Source organism: Camelina sativa, chromosome 14, assembly GCF_030686135.1.
Source record: "Camelina sativa cultivar CO46 ecotype springtype chromosome 14, ASM3068613v1".
In the NCBI taxonomy this organism is placed as follows: domain Eukaryota; kingdom Viridiplantae; phylum Streptophyta; class Magnoliopsida; order Brassicales; family Brassicaceae; genus Camelina; species Camelina sativa.
This window is the reverse complement of record NC_141893.1, coordinates 13,628,712-13,646,881: the sequence shown is the minus strand read 5'-3', so window position 1 is coordinate 13,646,881 and position 18,170 is coordinate 13,628,712. Positions and strand designations below refer to the sequence as shown.

Below are 18,170 nucleotides of genomic sequence, written 5' to 3'. Positions count from 1 at the left end.
AGATTTTTGTGCACTCGCTTCTTCCTAGCCATTTGCTCCACCTGTTCTTGAACCGATACTTCAATATGATCAATTTCATCACCCGAAAGTTCTGGTTCTTTTCCCTTTTTAGATTTGTGAACTTGATCAATCGAACTCTCAACCGCCGGTTCATCTGACTTCGTTTCTTCGGATTCACCCAGATCGACATTACATGCAGTTCCAAACAATTCGTCATTCTGACCTTGGGTCTTCTCCGCCGAAGACAAGTCCTCCGAATACGGAACCAGAACCTGTGCATGCTCAACCTCCTCGATTTCTTCATCAATCAAATGTGGTCTATTTTTGTCACCATCCGTTCGCTTTTCAGATCCACCTCTCCTGTTAATCTTCCCTCTGCGAGTTGCGGTCACCATTGTTGTGATTCGAAGCTTCTTCTCTCAAAATCTTCGTTGTTCTCCCTTTGCTCCTTAGGTTTTTTTTTTTCCGAGACTCTTCTTCTTCTAACCGCGAATCCTTCTTCTCTTTTTTTTATAAAAACAAAAACCCTTCCTTTATTCAGCCCAAGCCCATAACCTTTTAAACCATAAACACACAACTGATCCAGTTTCTCAAAATAACTTTCAACAACTCCTGAACCAGTTCTTGTACCACGAGTATACACTCATATTGTACAAACACCAATTAGAATCCTCAACATCACAAATCTCTGAAAATCTAAAGCTTTAGTGAACAGATCAGCCAACTGCACCTCAGTGGATAAATGATCAATCTGGACTTGCTTGTTTTCCACAAGCTCTCTAATAAAATGATGCCTTACATCAATATGCTTTGTTCTTGAATGCTGCACAGGATTTTTTGAGAGATCAATTGCACTTTTGTTGTCACACAAAACTTGAAGAATTCCTGAGTCCATACTATAATCTGCAGACATTTGCTTCATCCAAAGTAATTGAGTACAACAATTTCCCATAGCAATATATTCTGACTCAGCTGTTGATAATGATGCAGAATTCTGTTTCTTACCTAACCAAGAGATTAAGTTATTTCCCAAAAAGAAACAACCTCCACTTGTACTCTTTCGATCATCCAGACTTCCAGCATAGTCTGCATCACAATATCCCACTAAACTTGAATTCGACCCTTTTGACATCCAAAGACCGAGATCGAGTGTTCCCTTGACATACTTAATAATCCTTTTCACAGCTTCTAAATGAGATTGCTTAGGTTTTGCTTGATATCTGACACAAACTCCTACACTATAGCATAAATCAGGTCTGCTAGCTGTCAAGTATAACAAACTTCCGATCATTCCTCTATACAAAGTCACATCAACATTTTGGCCTTTCTCATCTCTTGTTAACTTCTTTGACGTACTCATTGGAATGACTGCTTCTTTGCACTTTTCCAGCTTAAACTTTGTCAGTAACTTCCTTGCATAAGTACTTTGTGACACAAATATCCCTTCATCTGTTTGAGTGATCTGCAATCCCAGAAAATACTTCAATTGTCCAACAAGACTCATTTCAAACTCTTGAGACATATTCTTCACAAACTTATTCACCAAATCTTGCGATGTGCTTCCAAAAATGATATCATCCACATAGATTTGTAACACCATGATGTTTTGGTCTATGGTTAATATAAACAAAGTCTTGTCTACATTCCCTCGTTCATAACCTTGCTGCAACAGAAAGTTTGTCAGCCTTTAATACCATGTCCTTGGAGCTTGTTTCAAACCATACAAAGCTTTCTTCAGACTATACACATAATCTGGATTTCTTGAATATTCAAAACCTTTAGGCTGTTCCACATATACTTCCTCTTGTAAAATCCCATTTAAGAAGGCACTCTTTACATCCATTTGAAACACTTTAAAGTTCATGATACATGCCATTCCTAAAAAGAACCTTATTGATTCAAGTCTTGCTACTAGCGCAAATGTTTCCTCAAAATCAATTCCTTCAATCTGTGTATATCCTTGAGCCACCAATCTAGCCTTGTTTCGAACCACTGTCCCATTCTCATCAGTTTTATTCTTGAAAATCCATTTTATTCCTATCACATTTACATTGTTAGGTCGAGGAACTAGCTCCCATACCTCATTTCGCTCAAACTGCTCTAACTCATCTTCCATTGCTATAATCCACGATCATCTAGAGCCTCATTATGATTCTTAGGTTCAAAGAATGAGACGAAACACTCAAAGTGGACTTTTTCCCAGCTAGCAAAATTGCTCTCCATTTTCTTGAAATCAATCTTAATTCCTCTGGTTTTCATACATTCTTTGAGATCTCCTATAACATCTGATGCTGAGTGATTTTTATGAATTTGCAACAATGTTTCTTGACTGTTTATCACCTTTTCTTCAGTTTTGATAGCTTCCACTTCTTCTGGTTCATTTATAGTCAGCTCCTCTGATTCACTGTCAGACTCACATCCTGTCCATTGGTTAAATGAGTAATCATCAAAGACCACATTGACTGATTTGACTATGGTCCCTAACCTCTTGTTGTAGATTCTGAAAGCTGTACTACTCTCTGAGTAACCCAGGAAAATTCCTTCATCACTTTTGGAATCAAATTTTCCAAGATAATCTTTCAAGATGTAACATTTGCACCCAAATACATGGAAATAACTCAGATTCAGAATTTTTCCTTTCCAAAGCTCATAAGGTGTCTTGGTCGAGTTCTTCCTCACATATACTCGATTTATGATGTAACAATTTGTGTTTAATGCTTCTGCCCAGAATCTTTGCGACACATGATTTCCATGGATCATTGCTCGAGCCATTTCTTGCAATGTTCTATTCTTTCTCTCAACTACTCCATTTTGTTGAGGTGTTCTGGGAGCAGAAAACTGATGTGAGATACCATGATTCTCGCAAAACACCTTCATTACTTCATTTTGGAACTCCCCACCATGATCACTTCGTATCCTTTTGATACCTCCCTTTTCGTTTATGAGTTGCAAAGCCCAAATCCTGAAGCTCTCCATGTTATCTGACTTCTCACGAATAAACCGAACCCATGTGTATCTTGAATAATTATCTACTAATACAAAAGCATATTTCTTTCCTGCCAAACTCTCTGTTTGCATAGGCCCCATTAAATCCATGTGAACTAAATCCAGAACATCCTTGGATTGTATATCAGGAACTTTCTTGTGTTGAATCTTTACTTGCTTTCCTTGATTACACGGTCCACATACCATTCGATCAACTCCTTTGATGCGAGGAACTCCTCGTACTATCTCATTATTGACCAGCGTAGATAAGTTTCTGACATTCATATGCACAAGCCTTTGATGCCACAAATTAAGATCATCTTTTGCTGAATAACAAACATCTGAGTTGCCATTCCACATATAACAATTGTTTCCAGATCGATTCCCTCTTAGAACTACCTTCTTCTCCTCATCAGTAGCTTTGCAGTCAACTTTGGTGAATGATACTGTTAACCCCTCGTCACATAGATGGCTCACACCTATTAAATTTGCCTTTAATCCTTGAACTAAGTATACATTCATTAGCTTAGGTAGAGTGGTGTCATCTGTTCTCCCTTTTCCTTGAATATCTCCATGACCTCCATCTCCAAAAGTAACTTTACCACCTCTGATTCTTCGAAAATCTTGTAAGTAATTGTGTGTGCCTGTCATATGACGAGAACAGCCTCTATCAAAGTACCAAGGACTACCGTTATCTGGTTCTTCTGTAATCAATGCCATATTGCATCTAAAATTTACACCTGAGGTGAACTTCGTAACTTCCTTTGATACAGTTTGATATAGGTCAGACTTCTTTATCCAAATCTGTTTACGAAATTCATTCCAGAAAAATCTGCCTTGATGCTTGAGTCTCTGAACCTTTTCCCAATACTTATAGCAGAAAATTTTTATGTGCCCATACTTCCCACAGTAATAACATCCACTAGTCCTAACTTGTTGACCTTTTCCTGCATCTGCTGGTGGAGTATTCAGTCCTCCTGACACAAATTTGGTTTCACTTGTATTACCAGATGTTCGACCATCAAATCCTAAGCCTTTATGAGTCTTCTCTGTCCTTCCATAGCTTAGAATTTCATCTAATTGCTTCGTCCCAGCAAACATGTGAATCTTCTTATGTTGCATCTCAAGCTCAGTTTGCAATTTTGCAGATTTTTCTTTTTCTGTATCTAAGTTGCTCTTTAGTTCTTCACATCTATTAGCAAGATTAAGTTTTTCTTTGATCAATAACACACTTTCTTGACTAAGCTTCTTCTCAGACTCTAACTCATCTTGGAGTGTTTTAACTAAATTAGTAAGACGTTCCTTCTCCTTTACTAATTCTTGATTCTCCTTTCCAAGGTTAATGAGAGTACTTCGAACCTCATTGTAACTTTCTATCAATTCTTCTTTGTTTTATCCTTCAGAGTCTGAAATTTTTTCCCCATCTACAAACTCTGTAATGCCTAGATAAGCCACAAAATTCAGAATTTCTTCTTCACTGTCTTCCTCAGTGTTTTCATCCATGCTTATCAAAGACTTCTCCTTACGACTTACACATTCTTCCTGAGTGTGTCCTAAACCTTTGCATACAGAACATTTGTTTTCTCTTCTTTTGACTGTAGGACATTCCCGAATAAAGTGTCCATAACCCTTGCATTCATGACACTGCATCTCTGCTTTTCTTGTGAATTTGCTCTATTCCCCAGTCTTTTTATATGGTGTGAGCTTTTTCTGTCCTTGACCTTGTTCTACTCTCTTGAGTACACGATCAAATCTGCGAACCAATAAGCTAACTGGGTCATCATCTTCTATCTTGTCTTTGGTCTCACAGACTGCTAAAGCAACACCTTTAGTACTTTTGACTCCTCCTAACTCAATCTCATGAGCTTGTAGCATTCCTACTAATTCTGCAAAACTTAAATCTTCAACGTTGTTGACTCACATAAAGCAGTCTTGTAGGCCATAAACTTTGTAGGTAGGCATCGAAGAAACTTTTTAACCAATTTCTGATCTTTATATTTCTTTCCCAAGGTTACCGCTTCCTGAGCCAAAGTGCTAATTTTAGAACTAAAGTCAGAAATTGATTCATGCTCTTCCATTCTTAAGTTCTCAAATCGAGATACCAACATGTCTTTTCTGGAACTATGAACCTTTGTCGTGCCCTCATATTGAACTTGAAGAATGTCCCATGCTTCTTTCACTGTCTCACATCCTTGAATCAATTCAAATTGCTTTCTTCCTACACTGCAGTGAATAGCTGTGAGAGCCCGAGAGTTGTATTTCGACTTTTTCATCTCGTCTTCAGTCCAATCCTCCTCCGGCTTAGCTATCCCTGAACCCTTTTCATCCTTGATTGTTGGTTCTTCCCACTTCTCAAGAACAGCCTTCCAGGCAAGTCGATCTATCCCACCAATTATGGACTTCATCCTTGATTTCCAAAAACCATAGTTTCCATCGTCCAGAATGACCTTGTTGGTGTTCAGAAGATCACCGTAGCTCTCCATCCTTTCCACAGGATCTCACCCGTACTAAATCCTTACAAGTGTAAGCTCTGATACCAATTGAAAACGTAAGAGCTAAACGGTTTGGATCTTTAACACAGAATATCGAACAGAAATTCAAATAACTCTCTTTTATTAGAAAATAAGTTCTTACAAGGTTTCTCCTTAACTTTATTTTCTAATCCTATTAAGCTCTTAGCCTTCTTTGAATCTTCAAGCTATTCTTTCTCTAAGCTTAAGATTCAATGTTAGGATCTCTCAATCTATGAAGTGCTGATCTTTCTCAAGACCCAACCTCCCCTATTTATACTAATTGGACTTAGCCACACAATAGACTAATTCCCAAATCTAATTAGAATTGTTAATTTCCTTTTTCTTTATAGTTTAGGAAATTAACAATCTTTCTTTGTAAAACTTCCTTTTATCCTTATAACAAGAAAGTCTTTACTCTTCCGGAAACTTCTTCTTGCTTCATGTGACTTCTCTTAACCGCTTTAATAGATTTTCTCTTTGGTTTAATCCTGCTGATCCACATCTTGTACTACTTTTGTTTTAGTACAACACTTATGTCAATAGATGCATCTTCAAGCATCTCTTGAAAATCTCTCAGTTCCGGCATCACCGCAGGATGCACATCATGAAGAGAGTGTTCCTCAACTTTCAGTATCTCATTAAAATCGCCAACCACCATCTATGGTTTATTTCTAAACATGGGTGAGTCCTGGTGAGATTTCAGATCCTCCCACAAGAGTTTTCACTCCTCTACAGCGTTGGCCGCATACACAAAAAAAAAACAAAAAACTCTTGTGTTGCGCCATCCATTAAGATCGAACAGGTAACCATTTGACCACTTGTAAAACACAGAGTGAGACGAACATTGAGATCCCAAACCACCCAAATTCGTCCCCGGCAGTTAAACGTATAATTTGAAAGGTAGGACCAACCTGACAACACTGATCCTACAATACTCTTTACTCGATTTTCCTTTACCCTTGTTTCTAACAAACTACCAATCTGAAAACTACCCTTTTTAATCCAGTCACGCAATACAAAATATTTAGACATTTTGTTGAATCCGCGAACATTCCAAAAAATGCTCGACATGGATTAATGATGAGGGGTCCTCCAACCCTGGTCCTTGAGAGGTTGAGTGGAGGGGTTTGAAATGAATTTATGAGAGTCCTTAGATGCACGCGGAATAGACTCACAAGAAAACCCATATCAATGTGTTATTGAATTCTAATTTATAAAGATTTTTGAAGAGTTCAACAAAATCATTAAAAGTGAATAAGTGAAAGATTGTTAAAAATTGCTAGAGAGTTTTGTTGATTAGTTTTCTAAAGTCTTGTAAAGTGCTCCAAACAATTCCTATATTTTTGTGATAATTTTCATGATTTTTTTTGTAAATAAAGTGTCTAAAATCATGAACCAATAACATAATAATTGAATTCATTAACATTATAGATTCATTTGTTTTAATTGAATAATACAAAACTTTTAATAATATTAGAAAAGTCTGAATGCAATAACCCAAATTTGTTAAAATTTTAAACCAAAAACCCACACCAAATTTAGTTTTGTATGATCCTAAAATAGTGAAAATCAATAACAATGACTTTGTTGTAATCATTGTATAATCTTCTAAGATGGGGTTATTGGTTCTATGATTTTAATATATTTGGAAATTCAAACAAAAATTCATGTGTTATTTAGTCATTGATTTTAAAAATACTTATCAAAATTATATGATAATGATTATATAATTTACAAATACTTGTTAAAATCCCATGTTATTTATTTAATGATTTGTTTTTGGATTTTAAAATCCATATTATGTTTTAAATAGATTTGAATGAACTTAAAAATGTAAAATAGAAGAATTTAAATCCAAGGATAAAATATATTATTTCAAAATCAATATGTTTTAATTTTCATTATTTACAATTTTATATGGATTTAGAAAATCACATCTTAAAACGAGTAACTTCTAATGGTGAAATTGATTAAAAAATGGAAATGTATTGTTGTTGAATAAATAAACTTTTAATTAAGGCAAGTTGAATTAATTTTTTTTTTTGAAAAAGAGGAATCAAATAAATAAATAAAAAAGACTTCCTTATCTCTTTCATCTGTGGGAGATTCTCTGGTTTAGCCCCAACATAGAGACAAAAAGGAGAACGCAGTCCACACACACACCAACCAACTCACACACACTGGAGGAGAAAGAAGACAAAATTTTGAAATTTGAAGTGAAGAAAGAAAAAAGCAGTTTCATTTTTCGCCGGCGAAGAGTTCGTCGATTAATTCCCGAATCGAATCATGCCGTCCGGTGCGAAGAAGAGAAAGGCCTTGAAGAAGAAGCAGCAGCAGCAACAAGGAGCGATTGGTGGAGCTACTACTAGTACTACCAACCATAAGGGTTTCAATGGTACATTTCTTAGCCTCACCACCCGCTTCGTTTTCGTTTTTTTTCTTTACGATTCGTTGTTGCTAAGGTCGATAGATGATGATTGTGTTGAAGAAATTTTTAGTATAGAATTCATGGTTAAATGTATAGGGAGAGATCTGTTTTGATTTGGCTCGTATCACTCTAGTGGTATTGGTGTGATTTGTTGTTTGATCTTTTGATTAAACAAAAAAACGTTTCTCAGGGAATGATGAACATGGAAGCCAAGATGGGAGGGGAAGTGATGATAGCAGTTTGAGTTCTTCCCCTGGTGGTTCTCAAGGAAATGAAGAATTTGGGGAAAAAGATTCACCTGCTGCTGCTCTATCCTCTTCTGGTATGGTGAAAGGTGCTGCTAAGGAGATATCTGGAGATGGAGATGTTACTCAGGGACTTGGACCCAAAAGAAGTGACAATGCTGTTGCGGTTGAAAGAGTTACTGATTACCAGAAAAGTGTTGTTGGGGAATCAACCAATTCCTCTTCTGAAAACACAGCCAAACATGTAGCTTGTGGTAATCCAGTTACGGAAATCACTCCCGTTGTTGAGTCTGTCAAACCTGTGGTGGTTGTTCCTCTCTCCAAAGCAGTGACCTCTGAAAAGAGTGAGCATGTTGATGATACCTCAAGCTTGGTCAAAAAGAAGTCTGAGAAAAACGGAGAGTGTCTTCCATCTCCGGGACTGGAAAACAATAATAGTAAAGTGGTGGTTACTCTTCCAAGATCTGCTGCTGAAACTAGCAAAAAAGTTGAGAGCGTAAGAAACTCTGAAGTTCCAGTATCCTCTGAGGAAAAGGTAGCATCTCCGTTCTCCTTTTTGCATCATATACATGTGTTTTTTCGTTTCTTTTCAGTTGGCTGAATCTTCTTGATGTATGCAGTGTCTTTTGCTGCCTGGTCCACCAGTTGTCCGAAGGACTTCATGGCTAAGCTGCTGCGGGTTGTTTGATGCTATGACAGGATCTGATAGATAAACACAGGTTAGTCTTGGTTTATGATTCTTGGTAGATATACTTTATTTGGTTGAGGCTCCTAATTACTAACAACTCCCATGGCCTGCAATTTGTGAATTCCTTCGATGGTTTCCTTGAACTCCTATAATATATCACTGAACTACTTCACTTAAGTCTGTAAAAAATTATATTGTATAATAAGAGGGTTCATGGAGTTAGATTCTTGGATTGTGAATGGCTCTTGAGTAGATTGTTTAGCTTAGAGTTTCAATCAGTTTATCCACTTTAAAACGTTTACTGAGAGGCATGTTCATCTATAGTATTCACTGAAACTGGTTAGAATCAATGTAGTTATCTAACGACATAACTCATGCTTGAAGATTTAACAACGAGCAATTTTGGTTGAGCTACAACAACAATATAGTCTCGCTGGAATCTGAAATTCATGTTCTGATGCATAATTGTATCTAGCACATGTTTCTGTTCTTCGAAACTTTGATTGCGTTTATGTAATAATATAGATTTCCTCAAGTTTAGCTTCTCTCACTTTTCTTGTTTGCAAGTCTTGATTGCTATGAGCTACCTTGATGTTGTTTATTTGGGTTGCCAAAAAATCATTCCTAAATAGCAGTTAGCCTAAACTCATCTATTAACATCTTCCCACAAGTAAAAGGACCATATTCTTTTAGTTTCTCTCCATTCTTCATCAGGGATCAAATCCTTTTGTTGTTCTTGTATGAATATTTAACAAAATTATCTATATATTATGTTAAACCTGTCTCATGAACGTGTCTTCTCTGCATTTTGCTGCAGAAGAGCAGGAGGATACATAAAAAGGTGAAATGCGCTTGACAGCCAAAGCTTAAAAGACAACCTAAAAACAGGATTTGCGGTCCGTACACTCTTCTCTGTACATCATGTCTTTGATAGATAATAAATGTGGGCGGCTAGCAACATACGAGAACAAGACCAAACATCCTTGATAGGGTTAAATTTTTTATTTTTTATTTATTTGATATACAGTCTTCTTTTGTTCATTAAATCGGTTTTAGATTCATGAGACTAAATATAGTTCTATTTCTACTATCTTCCTTCTGTAGTTCATTAGATGTGTTTAAGAGGTTTGACCGAAACCAAGCCTCAAAGTTTGAATTTATTCCATGAACACAAAGTGACACACACAAAACAAGCTCTGATCCTTTTGTACATAAAGAATGCATGAATTCATCTTAAGCTTCCTATGAATTTAAAAATCACACACACAAATACAAATACTCGCACACACTCAATCCCAAGTTTCGGATGATTGACACGAACGGAAGAAAAGAAACCCAAAAGCCCATCATGATCCCTTAAGGTCTCTTCACGCCGTGAACCGCGGCAATGTAAACAAGCTGTGTGACTGAGAGTATGATCAAGAACGCCTCCATGGTTCTCTACAGAGAAGAAGACACATGAAGTCAATAATTCTGAGATTTCCTAAACTGAGTCTATGAGATTCTAGAATAGAGAGAAGTCTCACCAGTTTGGCGTTTCTCCCTTGAAGCTCGATTTCTTTCCAAGCGAATCTGTGGAAGAAAGAATGTTTAGTCTTACCATCGATGTCTTAAAAGATGATGCGATTGCTTGTGAAACAAGAGAGGTTTTCTAAATTTATATTACCCCATGGCAAGGACTGTGAGGGTCCAGGCAATAGTTGCAGCAGTGGCTGCAGCTGGTAAGCTTCCCACGGTCCAAGATCGAATGTGGCTAAGCCCTGAGATTGTTGAAGCCGCCCCAACCACTCCCGCCAGCAACGCAAATATCACAAAGAATCCTGTCGCTGCGTTTCCCATCGGGAAATAAATTGGGGAGAAATGTGCTGGAAGATTTAAATTAGGGCCTGCTCATATTTGTTTTTCAAAAGAACCCGAAATGTTAGAAGCTCAAGAACAACAAGAACAAATAGTTTGTGCCAAAAGCATACAAATTCGGCTTGTAACTTAGTTCTTACCGACTTCAAATCCATGGTCGATGGCTCGGTTCATGGCCCATCCTCCAATGCCTAGAACGATCACATACATGCAGAAGTTCAACACAAGAAGTCCAGAGGCAACAGGTTTCATTTGCTCACCCGCCATTTCGCCTTTTGGAAAACAACGAAAGCGGGAAGGAAGAGAGAAGAAAGAAGAATGAGGGAAATTAAGTTTTGTTCTTATTTGGAATGAGGCATAATCAAGCTACTTTATATACTAACTGGTATTGTTCTTTTCTTGTTAAGGCTGCTGGTAATACAAGAAAGGCTGATTAGAGAGTTGTAAAGTTCATATCTTCAAGTTTAAGGCAGTTTTTACTAAACCCAAAGATTCTTGGCTTTGTTCTTTGTACTTAAAGAAAGTATTTTCCAATTTTCAAGAGTTTTTTAAGATGTTCTTAAAGAAGACAAAAGTTAGATTCTTTAGCAGTTTTTTTTTGTCTCCTTATTTTGCTTTTTATCCGGTTGGGACATGGTATTTATTCTTAAACAATTCTCAATGATTTTAGAAGAATTTCAGAATTTCGAGTTAGTACTTTTATGAAATATCCAACATTTTACGCAAAGCTAAAAAAATTAAACTTTTTTGTTTTCTCTCATCCACAGATTCAGTTCCTTATGTGAACACTTTGCCCAATTGTGGATTTTTGTTGATGTTGGTTCAAACAGTAGTGGTAACTTTTGTCATGTATAATAGTATTGAAATATCTGAATCTTTACAAAAAAATCTCTCTTCTCTAAAGAAACTCTAAAACACAAACAATTGTTGAGTACTCTGTTCTTGTTGTTGCAAAGAACAATGTAAAGAGCATCTTGCACTAGAGATCGACATTAACAAAGCCTTTTCCGTATCTCCGTCCATTCTTCTTTCGACCAATTTGATTAGATACTCTAAGAAAACCGAATCGAATGGCAGAGTGATTGGTCCGTCCGTGGAGAGGCCAAACTCTTCTTCAGATATCTTCAAGAGCTCTTGGAAAACAGAGTTGCTCAGGTAACTTATAGGAAAAGCAAAGCGTGTGTGATCTGTCGTGTAAACCACAAAACAGCCCTTCTCTGCAGCGGTTGAGCTAGTAGCAGTACTTGATCTTTGGAATGAGATCCTTTTCCTGTGTAGGGCTGCTCTCTGTTGCCATTTCTTGGCCATCTTGATTAGCTTCTTTGTGTTCATCATTCTTTTCAAGAAAATATTTTGTAGATCTGAAAAGACGACAAAGAGTTTGTAAGCTGTGTTGTAGAAAGAACTCTTTGAATGCAAGTTTTGATTGGTGAAGAATTCCACAGGCTTCTTTCATTATATATAACAAGTTTTAGACCAACTAATTAAGACAGAAACACATGCCAGGTTTCTTGTCTGTGATCAAAAGGGTCCCCAAGTTAGCAATCATCTTATTCCAAATCGACTTGTGGATTAAAACATATATGGTGAGAACTGAGAAGACATGGCCATGTGGGTATGAATCTTATTATAAAGGACGTTTATATGTCAAGATTTAGCTGATACAAAGATAATATTAATTAAAACCTTCTGATCTTATTCCTGGTTTCCTAAAGGTCTCGACTTATTAATCAATTACATGTCTGCAAAACAACTTGTGGACTATACAACTTATTCATGTGAGTATGAAATTATGAATACTATATGAACATTTATATACATAATGATTAATGAGAACTCATACATACTAAGAGAAGCCAAAAATTACCAAACTCATACATCTGTACAGCTTTGTTTGTTAGCATAAGGGGTCCTTAGTAGGTTAGTGGTCCATCGGCTAAATCAAATGCGAGTCACAAAAATAATAGATGAAGTACTTATTATTCAGGGGACAAACAAATCTTTTGTGAAATCAAGGACAACAAATCTGGTTAGAATTAATGATCAATTAGATACAAAGAAAGGCATGTGCTTATGAAGCAAGGATGAAGAACATGTAGGTCCATAAATTTTCTGGTCAGGAGATTAAGCAGCTAATCAACATTTTCTGCTACAAAATCATATTTGCTTGAGATTCAAACGACATGTTCTTGGTGCAGTCTTTTGTTGTCAGGGCAATTCGATTATGAATGACGTTTTTACGCCGCTGCACCATTTTTCTTGAAAAGATAGTATCAGAGTAGATATGTCTTCAACAGAGTACACTTTCAGTTAAATGGCTCTCAAATATTGTTCTTAAGAGCATGTGAAGTTAAATTTAGATGAGGCAAATCAAAAAGAGAGCGAGAGAGAGACAAAAATAGTAGTTTGTATTTTTCAAATGATCTGTCTATATAATACAATAGAATTTTGTACAAAGAAAAAATTGTCTACACTATAATTCTCTAAAATACAAGCAACTGTTGAGTAGCACTACAGTGTTGTTCTTGTGGTTGCAAAGAGCATCTAGCACTAGAGATTGACATTAACAGAGCCTTTTCTGTGTCTCCATCTATTCTTCGTTGGATCAATTTGATGAGATACTCCACCTGCCGTGAGGCCGAACTCTTCCTCAGAGATTGTCAAGAGCTCTTGGAAAACAGAGTTGTTCAGGTAACTTATCGGAAAAGCAAAGCGGATTTTATGAACCGTGTAAACCACGAAACAGCCCTTATCCACAGCAGTTGTTGAGCTGCTAGTAGTAGTACTAGTAGTTGATCTCTGAATGAGATTCTTTTCCTGTGGAGGGCTGCTCTCTGGTGCCATTTCTTTGCCATCTTGGGTAGTTTCTTAGTGTTGATCATCTTTTTCTTGGAAAGAGAGCAAACAGATAAAAGAACTGTAAATGTGTTGTAGTATCAAACTCTCTGAATGAATGAAAGTAGTGATTGATGAAGAATGCTGTAAGCTTTGTTTGCATTATATAGAAGGAGAAACTGTTAAGAAGTTTGTAGATATATTTAAGAAGCAACCAAATTAAGAAGACAGAAACACATGCTTATGTAGTTCTTGTCCCAGAATTAGTAACCAATCATATCTGCTAAAACAACTTGTGGATTTCAATTATCAACAACATGACCATGTGGTTGTGGGTGGTATATGAACCAATGTTAGAAAAGACATTTGAAGGTGAAAGAAAGATGTGGAGATCATGCCATGCGGCATGCAGGTCCTCTCATCTCATGTTCTCAGTCAGAGATGAGATTGACTGAGAGAACGAACCATTAAACCTTAAAACCTTGAGAAAATTTTGGAATACCGGTTTTAGTAAAAGAAAACCAAACTAAACCGAAATGAACCGAAAACCCTATTAGCAAACTACCTCTTGAAATCAAACTGCCTCTATATAAATAAGGCAGTCGCTGCAGACAACCCTCATAAGTCAAAACAGAGAGAGAGAGAGAGACTCGAGCGAGGATCCTCCTCAACTCAACTTCGAATCATGTCTTGTTCGTGTTTTGTTTAAGGGTTTTTGTGTCAATCTTATTAGGTTGTGTTAGTGGCGAATTAGGTGTTGTTTGTGTATTTACTGTTTTAGCTCAGATTAGAGGGAAAGTGATGATATGAAATTGTCGCCCCAGTCTTAATCTGCATCCATTACGATGGAATGTAACGTGGTGATTGACTATTTTTTTCTGATTCTCGAACTTTTTAATCGCGTTTAAAGCTTTTCTGATGGATATGATGAGATGGCATTACTGTTTTGTGACACCCAGTCTGATCTGCTTCGGCGGAGTGAATGATTTGCCTTTATTCTCTGATCCCAAATTCATTGTTTTCAATTTTGTTAATTTGATAACCAAAGTTTTGATTTTTATTAAGAGAGGAATGAGGATATAATTTCCATACGTCTGCAAATCAGAAATACAGTGTTGATAATATGACATGCACTACCATCTGACCTCTTTATTTGTTTTCTTGTGATTTCGTTTGTTTTTTTTTGTTTTGTGTCCTTTTGATTATATGCAATCAATGATGAAACTATGTCCAAATTGAATGATTATTCAATGATTATCAAAATCACTAGATCACCATCTTTCGACTGAGATTGCTGTTTTAATCCTTTTGTGTTGTTTGTGTGATGATTTGCCTATGGTATCTGATGTCCAAAGTTGATTAAATTGTGTTTGGACATTTCGTTTTTTCTTAGGCAGAAAGTGAAATCAGGCTTTGCGACACTGTTAGCTTCTTTTTACCATAAGCTACCTGTTACTTTAATACCTGTTTACATCTTTTTTTTTTTTTTTATCAATCTTCTGTTTTTTGCTTTTCTAAATCATTCTTGTATTGTTCGTTATCATCTTTTGTTTTATCGTCTACTTATGCAGGTGTTCCTTCGCTTGGTTCTCTTGGTGTGGAAGTGGCTTTTCAAGTGGATGATCTGATTGATTACTATGGAGAACTTGTTCAATCTCTTCAAAGAATTGTAGTTGCTTGTTTGTACATAACTGAATTTGATAATGAAATTTGTCAATTTTGAATTATAATGTATCCCAACCATAGCAAAAAAAAAAACAGAGACCAGGTCCATAATGTATCCCAACTTGTTCACAATGGGATGGTAAGATAATTCCAGAGTAAAGAAACCAGTTGTGTGTAAAGGAGGGTGTGTCTCGGAGAAACTTAAACGGTTGTAACCCTAAGAAATTGCTGAGACGTTGTAGAGATTGTCACACCACCGAGAGCTCTTGTTGCAGTGTTCTTCTTCTTCTTCTCCTTGTCATCTCTGTTTCGAAGATGATGAAATCATTACCACCCATGTCGATTGAGCTCATCCTGGAGATAATCTCGAGATTGCCTGGAGATGCAGTCGCGAGGTTTCGTTGCGTGTCGAAGCAATGGGCATCAACGCTCGCTACTCCGTATTTCAAAGAGCTGTTCATGAACAAGTCCTCGTCTAAGCCGCGGCTCTTATTCGCCATCGCAGACGACGGAAACCCCAAAGGCCGTGGCGAGTGGTGCTTCTTCTCCTCGCCTCAGCTTGAGGATCCTTATGAGAAATCATCCTCCTCGGCTCTTGTATCAGCCGCCGAGTTTCACGTGAAGAAGTTCTCTCCAAAGGATATAAATATCCATCATTACAGTAACATCATGCACTTCTCATGTGTCTACAACTCTGGCTTGATCTATTTCCATGGTTGTCGATACCAAGGTAAACCTGTCATCTGTAACCCAAACACTGGACGGTACGCGGTCTTACCTAAGCGGTATACTTACAGAAAAGCCTATAGCTTTTTTGGTTTTGATCCGATTGGGAAGCAGTACAAGGTATTGTACATGGCTTACGCAACTGGTCCTGGTGATCATGCCCTTCTTACGTTTGGAGCGCCTGCAGATATGAGGTGGAGAAAGATCGAATGTTCCACAATACATGAGATTCAAAGCGATGGGGTTTGCATCAACGGTGTTGTGTACTACTTAGGTAACACCAAAGATCCTTGGGATGATGATGCTCATGATGATTATGTGATTGTTTGCTTTGATTTGAGGTCTGAAAAGTTCAGCTTCATTCACGTTGAAAGGTTTTGTCGATTGATCAACTTTATGGGCAAGTTAGCTTTGATTTACTGGGAGGATGATTTCGACATTTATGAGGCTGTTAATTATGAGTTTAATATCGACAAGTATTTGGATGATCATCTCGTCGCTGATGTCAATAAGGAGTTGCATGTGTGGGTTCTAGAGGATGTAGCGAAACAGGATTTGTCCAAACACAACTACACTTGGAGTACTGATAACATCTTCTTCCGTCGTCACGTTTCCATTGCTGGAGTGACCGCTTCTGGTGAGATTGTGTTTGCCATGCGCAAGTATACATCTGGCCAACCGTTTTATGTTTTCTACTTCAGTCCCGAGAGGAACACTCTCCAGCGTGTTGAAGTCCAAGGTTTTGGTGAAGGGTTTAAGAATCCTTGCAGCGTTCGCACCTTTGTGAACCACGTTGAGGATCTTCATGTTAACGATTTAGAGCTATCCAAGCCATTCCATGCTCCACGTAGGGCTACAAAATATTCAGAATCACACAAAAAAAGGAAAAGAGCAAGAAGATAGCTACGGATGATCCATTGGATTTGGGTGAAAGCAATGTTATTTTGTGCTCTTATTTAGGCGTTTATGCTCTTTTCAGCCTTATAGTTAATCAATTATTTATGCGTTTATGCACTTTTGATATTTACCTTTTTATTTTAGACTAGTAAAACTAAGAGGAACAAACCAACCTCTTCTTTCTCCATTGTTGATGTGACTTATTATAAAGTGTTGAGAAGATTATTGTTTTTATTCATTCCTTTGCAAGATATGAATTGAAAAGATTAGAGACAGAGAACACATGCTTCTGTCTTCGTTGTATGTGATCATAAGGGGATCAGAAGCATATATACAAGCAATTACTGTGTACTTCTCTGTTCTTGTTAGTTGCAAAGTGCTCTTAGAAACAGAACTCACAAATCTTCTCTCCTTCATTCTCCATCTTAAGAAAACCGAGTCGAAAGGCAACGTGTTTGGTCCGTCCGTAGAGAGGCCAAACTCTTCTTCAGATATCTCCAAGCAAAACAGAGTTGCTAAGGTTACTTATCGGAAAAGCAAAGCTTTCTTTATCTGCCGTGCAAACCAAGAAACAGCCCTTCTTTGTAGAGATTGAGCTTACTAGTAGAAGAATCTGATCTCTGAAATTAGATTCTTTCTCCGTTGAGAGCTGCTATACGTTGCCATCTTTGCCATCTTGATTAGCATATTTTTAATTCGTTCATTGATCCCTATTTTGTGGGCAAATAGATCCGAAAGCCAAAGTGATTTGTAAGTTGTATTTTAGAAACTCTTTAAATGCAAGTTATGGTTGATGAAAAATCCGACAGGTTTTTTTTAGAGTTATTCAAAAACAATATAAAGAGAGTAAATTGTGTATGTTTTTTATACTCATTCATATGCAAAAACAAGAAACAGCCCTTCCGCTTAGGTAACTTAATTAGCATATCTTTTTATATTCATTCGTTCATCCCTATTATGAGGGCAAATAGATCGGAAAGCAAAAATAGATTTGTAAGTTGTATTGTAGAACTCGATCTTTAAATGCAAGTTATGGTTGATGAAGAATCCAGTAGATTTGTTAGATTATATATATAAGAGGAGCTGGAACATAATGAGCTTTGATAAATTAAAGCAACCAAAATTCTAGAGAAGTTATAATTGCAGAAAATTTCAGTGGTCAAGGTAGGCTTTTGGGGTCATTTAATATCAATTATGTTAGAACAGTCATTGCAACAGACTTGTAATAAGTGTCTGAAAAAAGTTATAGATTGAAAGTTTAAAGTTCATTCTTGTAGATTTTAAAGGTTCTTGACCTTTTTCCATGAGAAAAAGTATGTTTTGATAGATGT

General features: G+C 36.9%; 3 protein-coding genes, 4 non-coding genes and 3 pseudogenes across 8 annotated transcripts; 6 read left to right on the top strand and 4 right to left on the bottom strand.

Annotated features, from left to right (window-relative positions):
• Window positions 1–4,377: 4,377 nt before the first annotated feature.
• LOC104743608 (uncharacterized) lies at window positions 4,378–5,468 on the bottom strand (annotated as a pseudogene).
• A 2,074-nt stretch (window positions 5,469–7,542) lies between these two features.
• Window positions 7,543–9,949, top strand: LOC104741545 (uncharacterized). The gene is made up of 4 exons (XM_010462430.3): window positions 7,543–7,893; window positions 8,117–8,706; window positions 8,792–8,890; window positions 9,677–9,949. Exons 1-3 carry the CDS (start codon window positions 7,785–7,787, stop codon window positions 8,882–8,884), a joined length of 792 nt encoding a protein of 263 aa, XP_010460732.1. The 5' UTR covers window positions 7,543–7,784; the 3' UTR covers window positions 8,885–8,890; window positions 9,677–9,949.
• Window positions 9,950–9,972: 23 nt separating this feature from the next.
• On the bottom strand, window positions 9,973–11,076 carry LOC104741544 (membrane protein PM19L-like). Its single transcript, XM_010462428.3, has 4 exons — window positions 10,857–11,076; window positions 10,526–10,745; window positions 10,386–10,431; window positions 9,973–10,299 (listed from the first exon to the last, which is right to left on the bottom strand). Exons 1-4 carry the CDS (start codon window positions 10,981–10,983, stop codon window positions 10,216–10,218), a joined length of 477 nt encoding a protein of 158 aa, XP_010460730.1. The 5' UTR covers window positions 10,984–11,076; the 3' UTR covers window positions 9,973–10,215.
• Window positions 11,077–11,546: 470 nt separating this feature from the next.
• Window positions 11,547–12,158, bottom strand: LOC147928173 (auxin-responsive protein SAUR64). Its single transcript, XM_087483346.1, has one exon. The coding sequence runs from the start codon at window positions 12,049–12,051 to the stop codon at window positions 11,626–11,628; it is 426 nt and encodes a 141-aa protein (XP_087339472.1). The 5' UTR covers window positions 12,052–12,158; the 3' UTR covers window positions 11,547–11,625.
• Window positions 12,159–13,105: 947 nt separating this feature from the next.
• On the bottom strand, window positions 13,106–13,692 carry LOC104741543 (auxin-responsive protein SAUR65 pseudogene; annotated as a pseudogene).
• A 508-nt stretch (window positions 13,693–14,200) lies between these two features.
• LOC104743607 (F-box protein At2g16450 pseudogene) lies at window positions 14,201–16,860 on the top strand (annotated as a pseudogene). Its single transcript, XR_015579476.1, has one exon. The product of XR_015579476.1 is annotated as an F-box protein At2g16450 pseudogene (transcript).
• On the top strand, window positions 14,346–14,436 carry LOC147928172 (small nucleolar RNA U31b). The gene has a single exon (XR_015581225.1). It is a non-coding gene; the product is annotated as a small nucleolar RNA U31b (small nucleolar RNA).
• On the top strand, window positions 14,472–14,558 carry LOC147928171 (small nucleolar RNA snoR4a). The gene has a single exon (XR_015581229.1). It is a non-coding gene; the product is annotated as a small nucleolar RNA snoR4a (small nucleolar RNA).
• LOC147928170 (small nucleolar RNA Z195/SNORD33/SNORD32 family) lies at window positions 14,616–14,701 on the top strand. Its single transcript, XR_015581213.1, has one exon. It is a non-coding gene; the product is annotated as a small nucleolar RNA Z195/SNORD33/SNORD32 family (small nucleolar RNA).
• LOC147928169 (small nucleolar RNA Z196/R39/R59 family) lies at window positions 14,759–14,847 on the top strand. The gene has a single exon (XR_015581217.1). It is a non-coding gene; the product is annotated as a small nucleolar RNA Z196/R39/R59 family (small nucleolar RNA).
• Window positions 16,861–18,170: the final 1,310 nt, after the last annotated feature.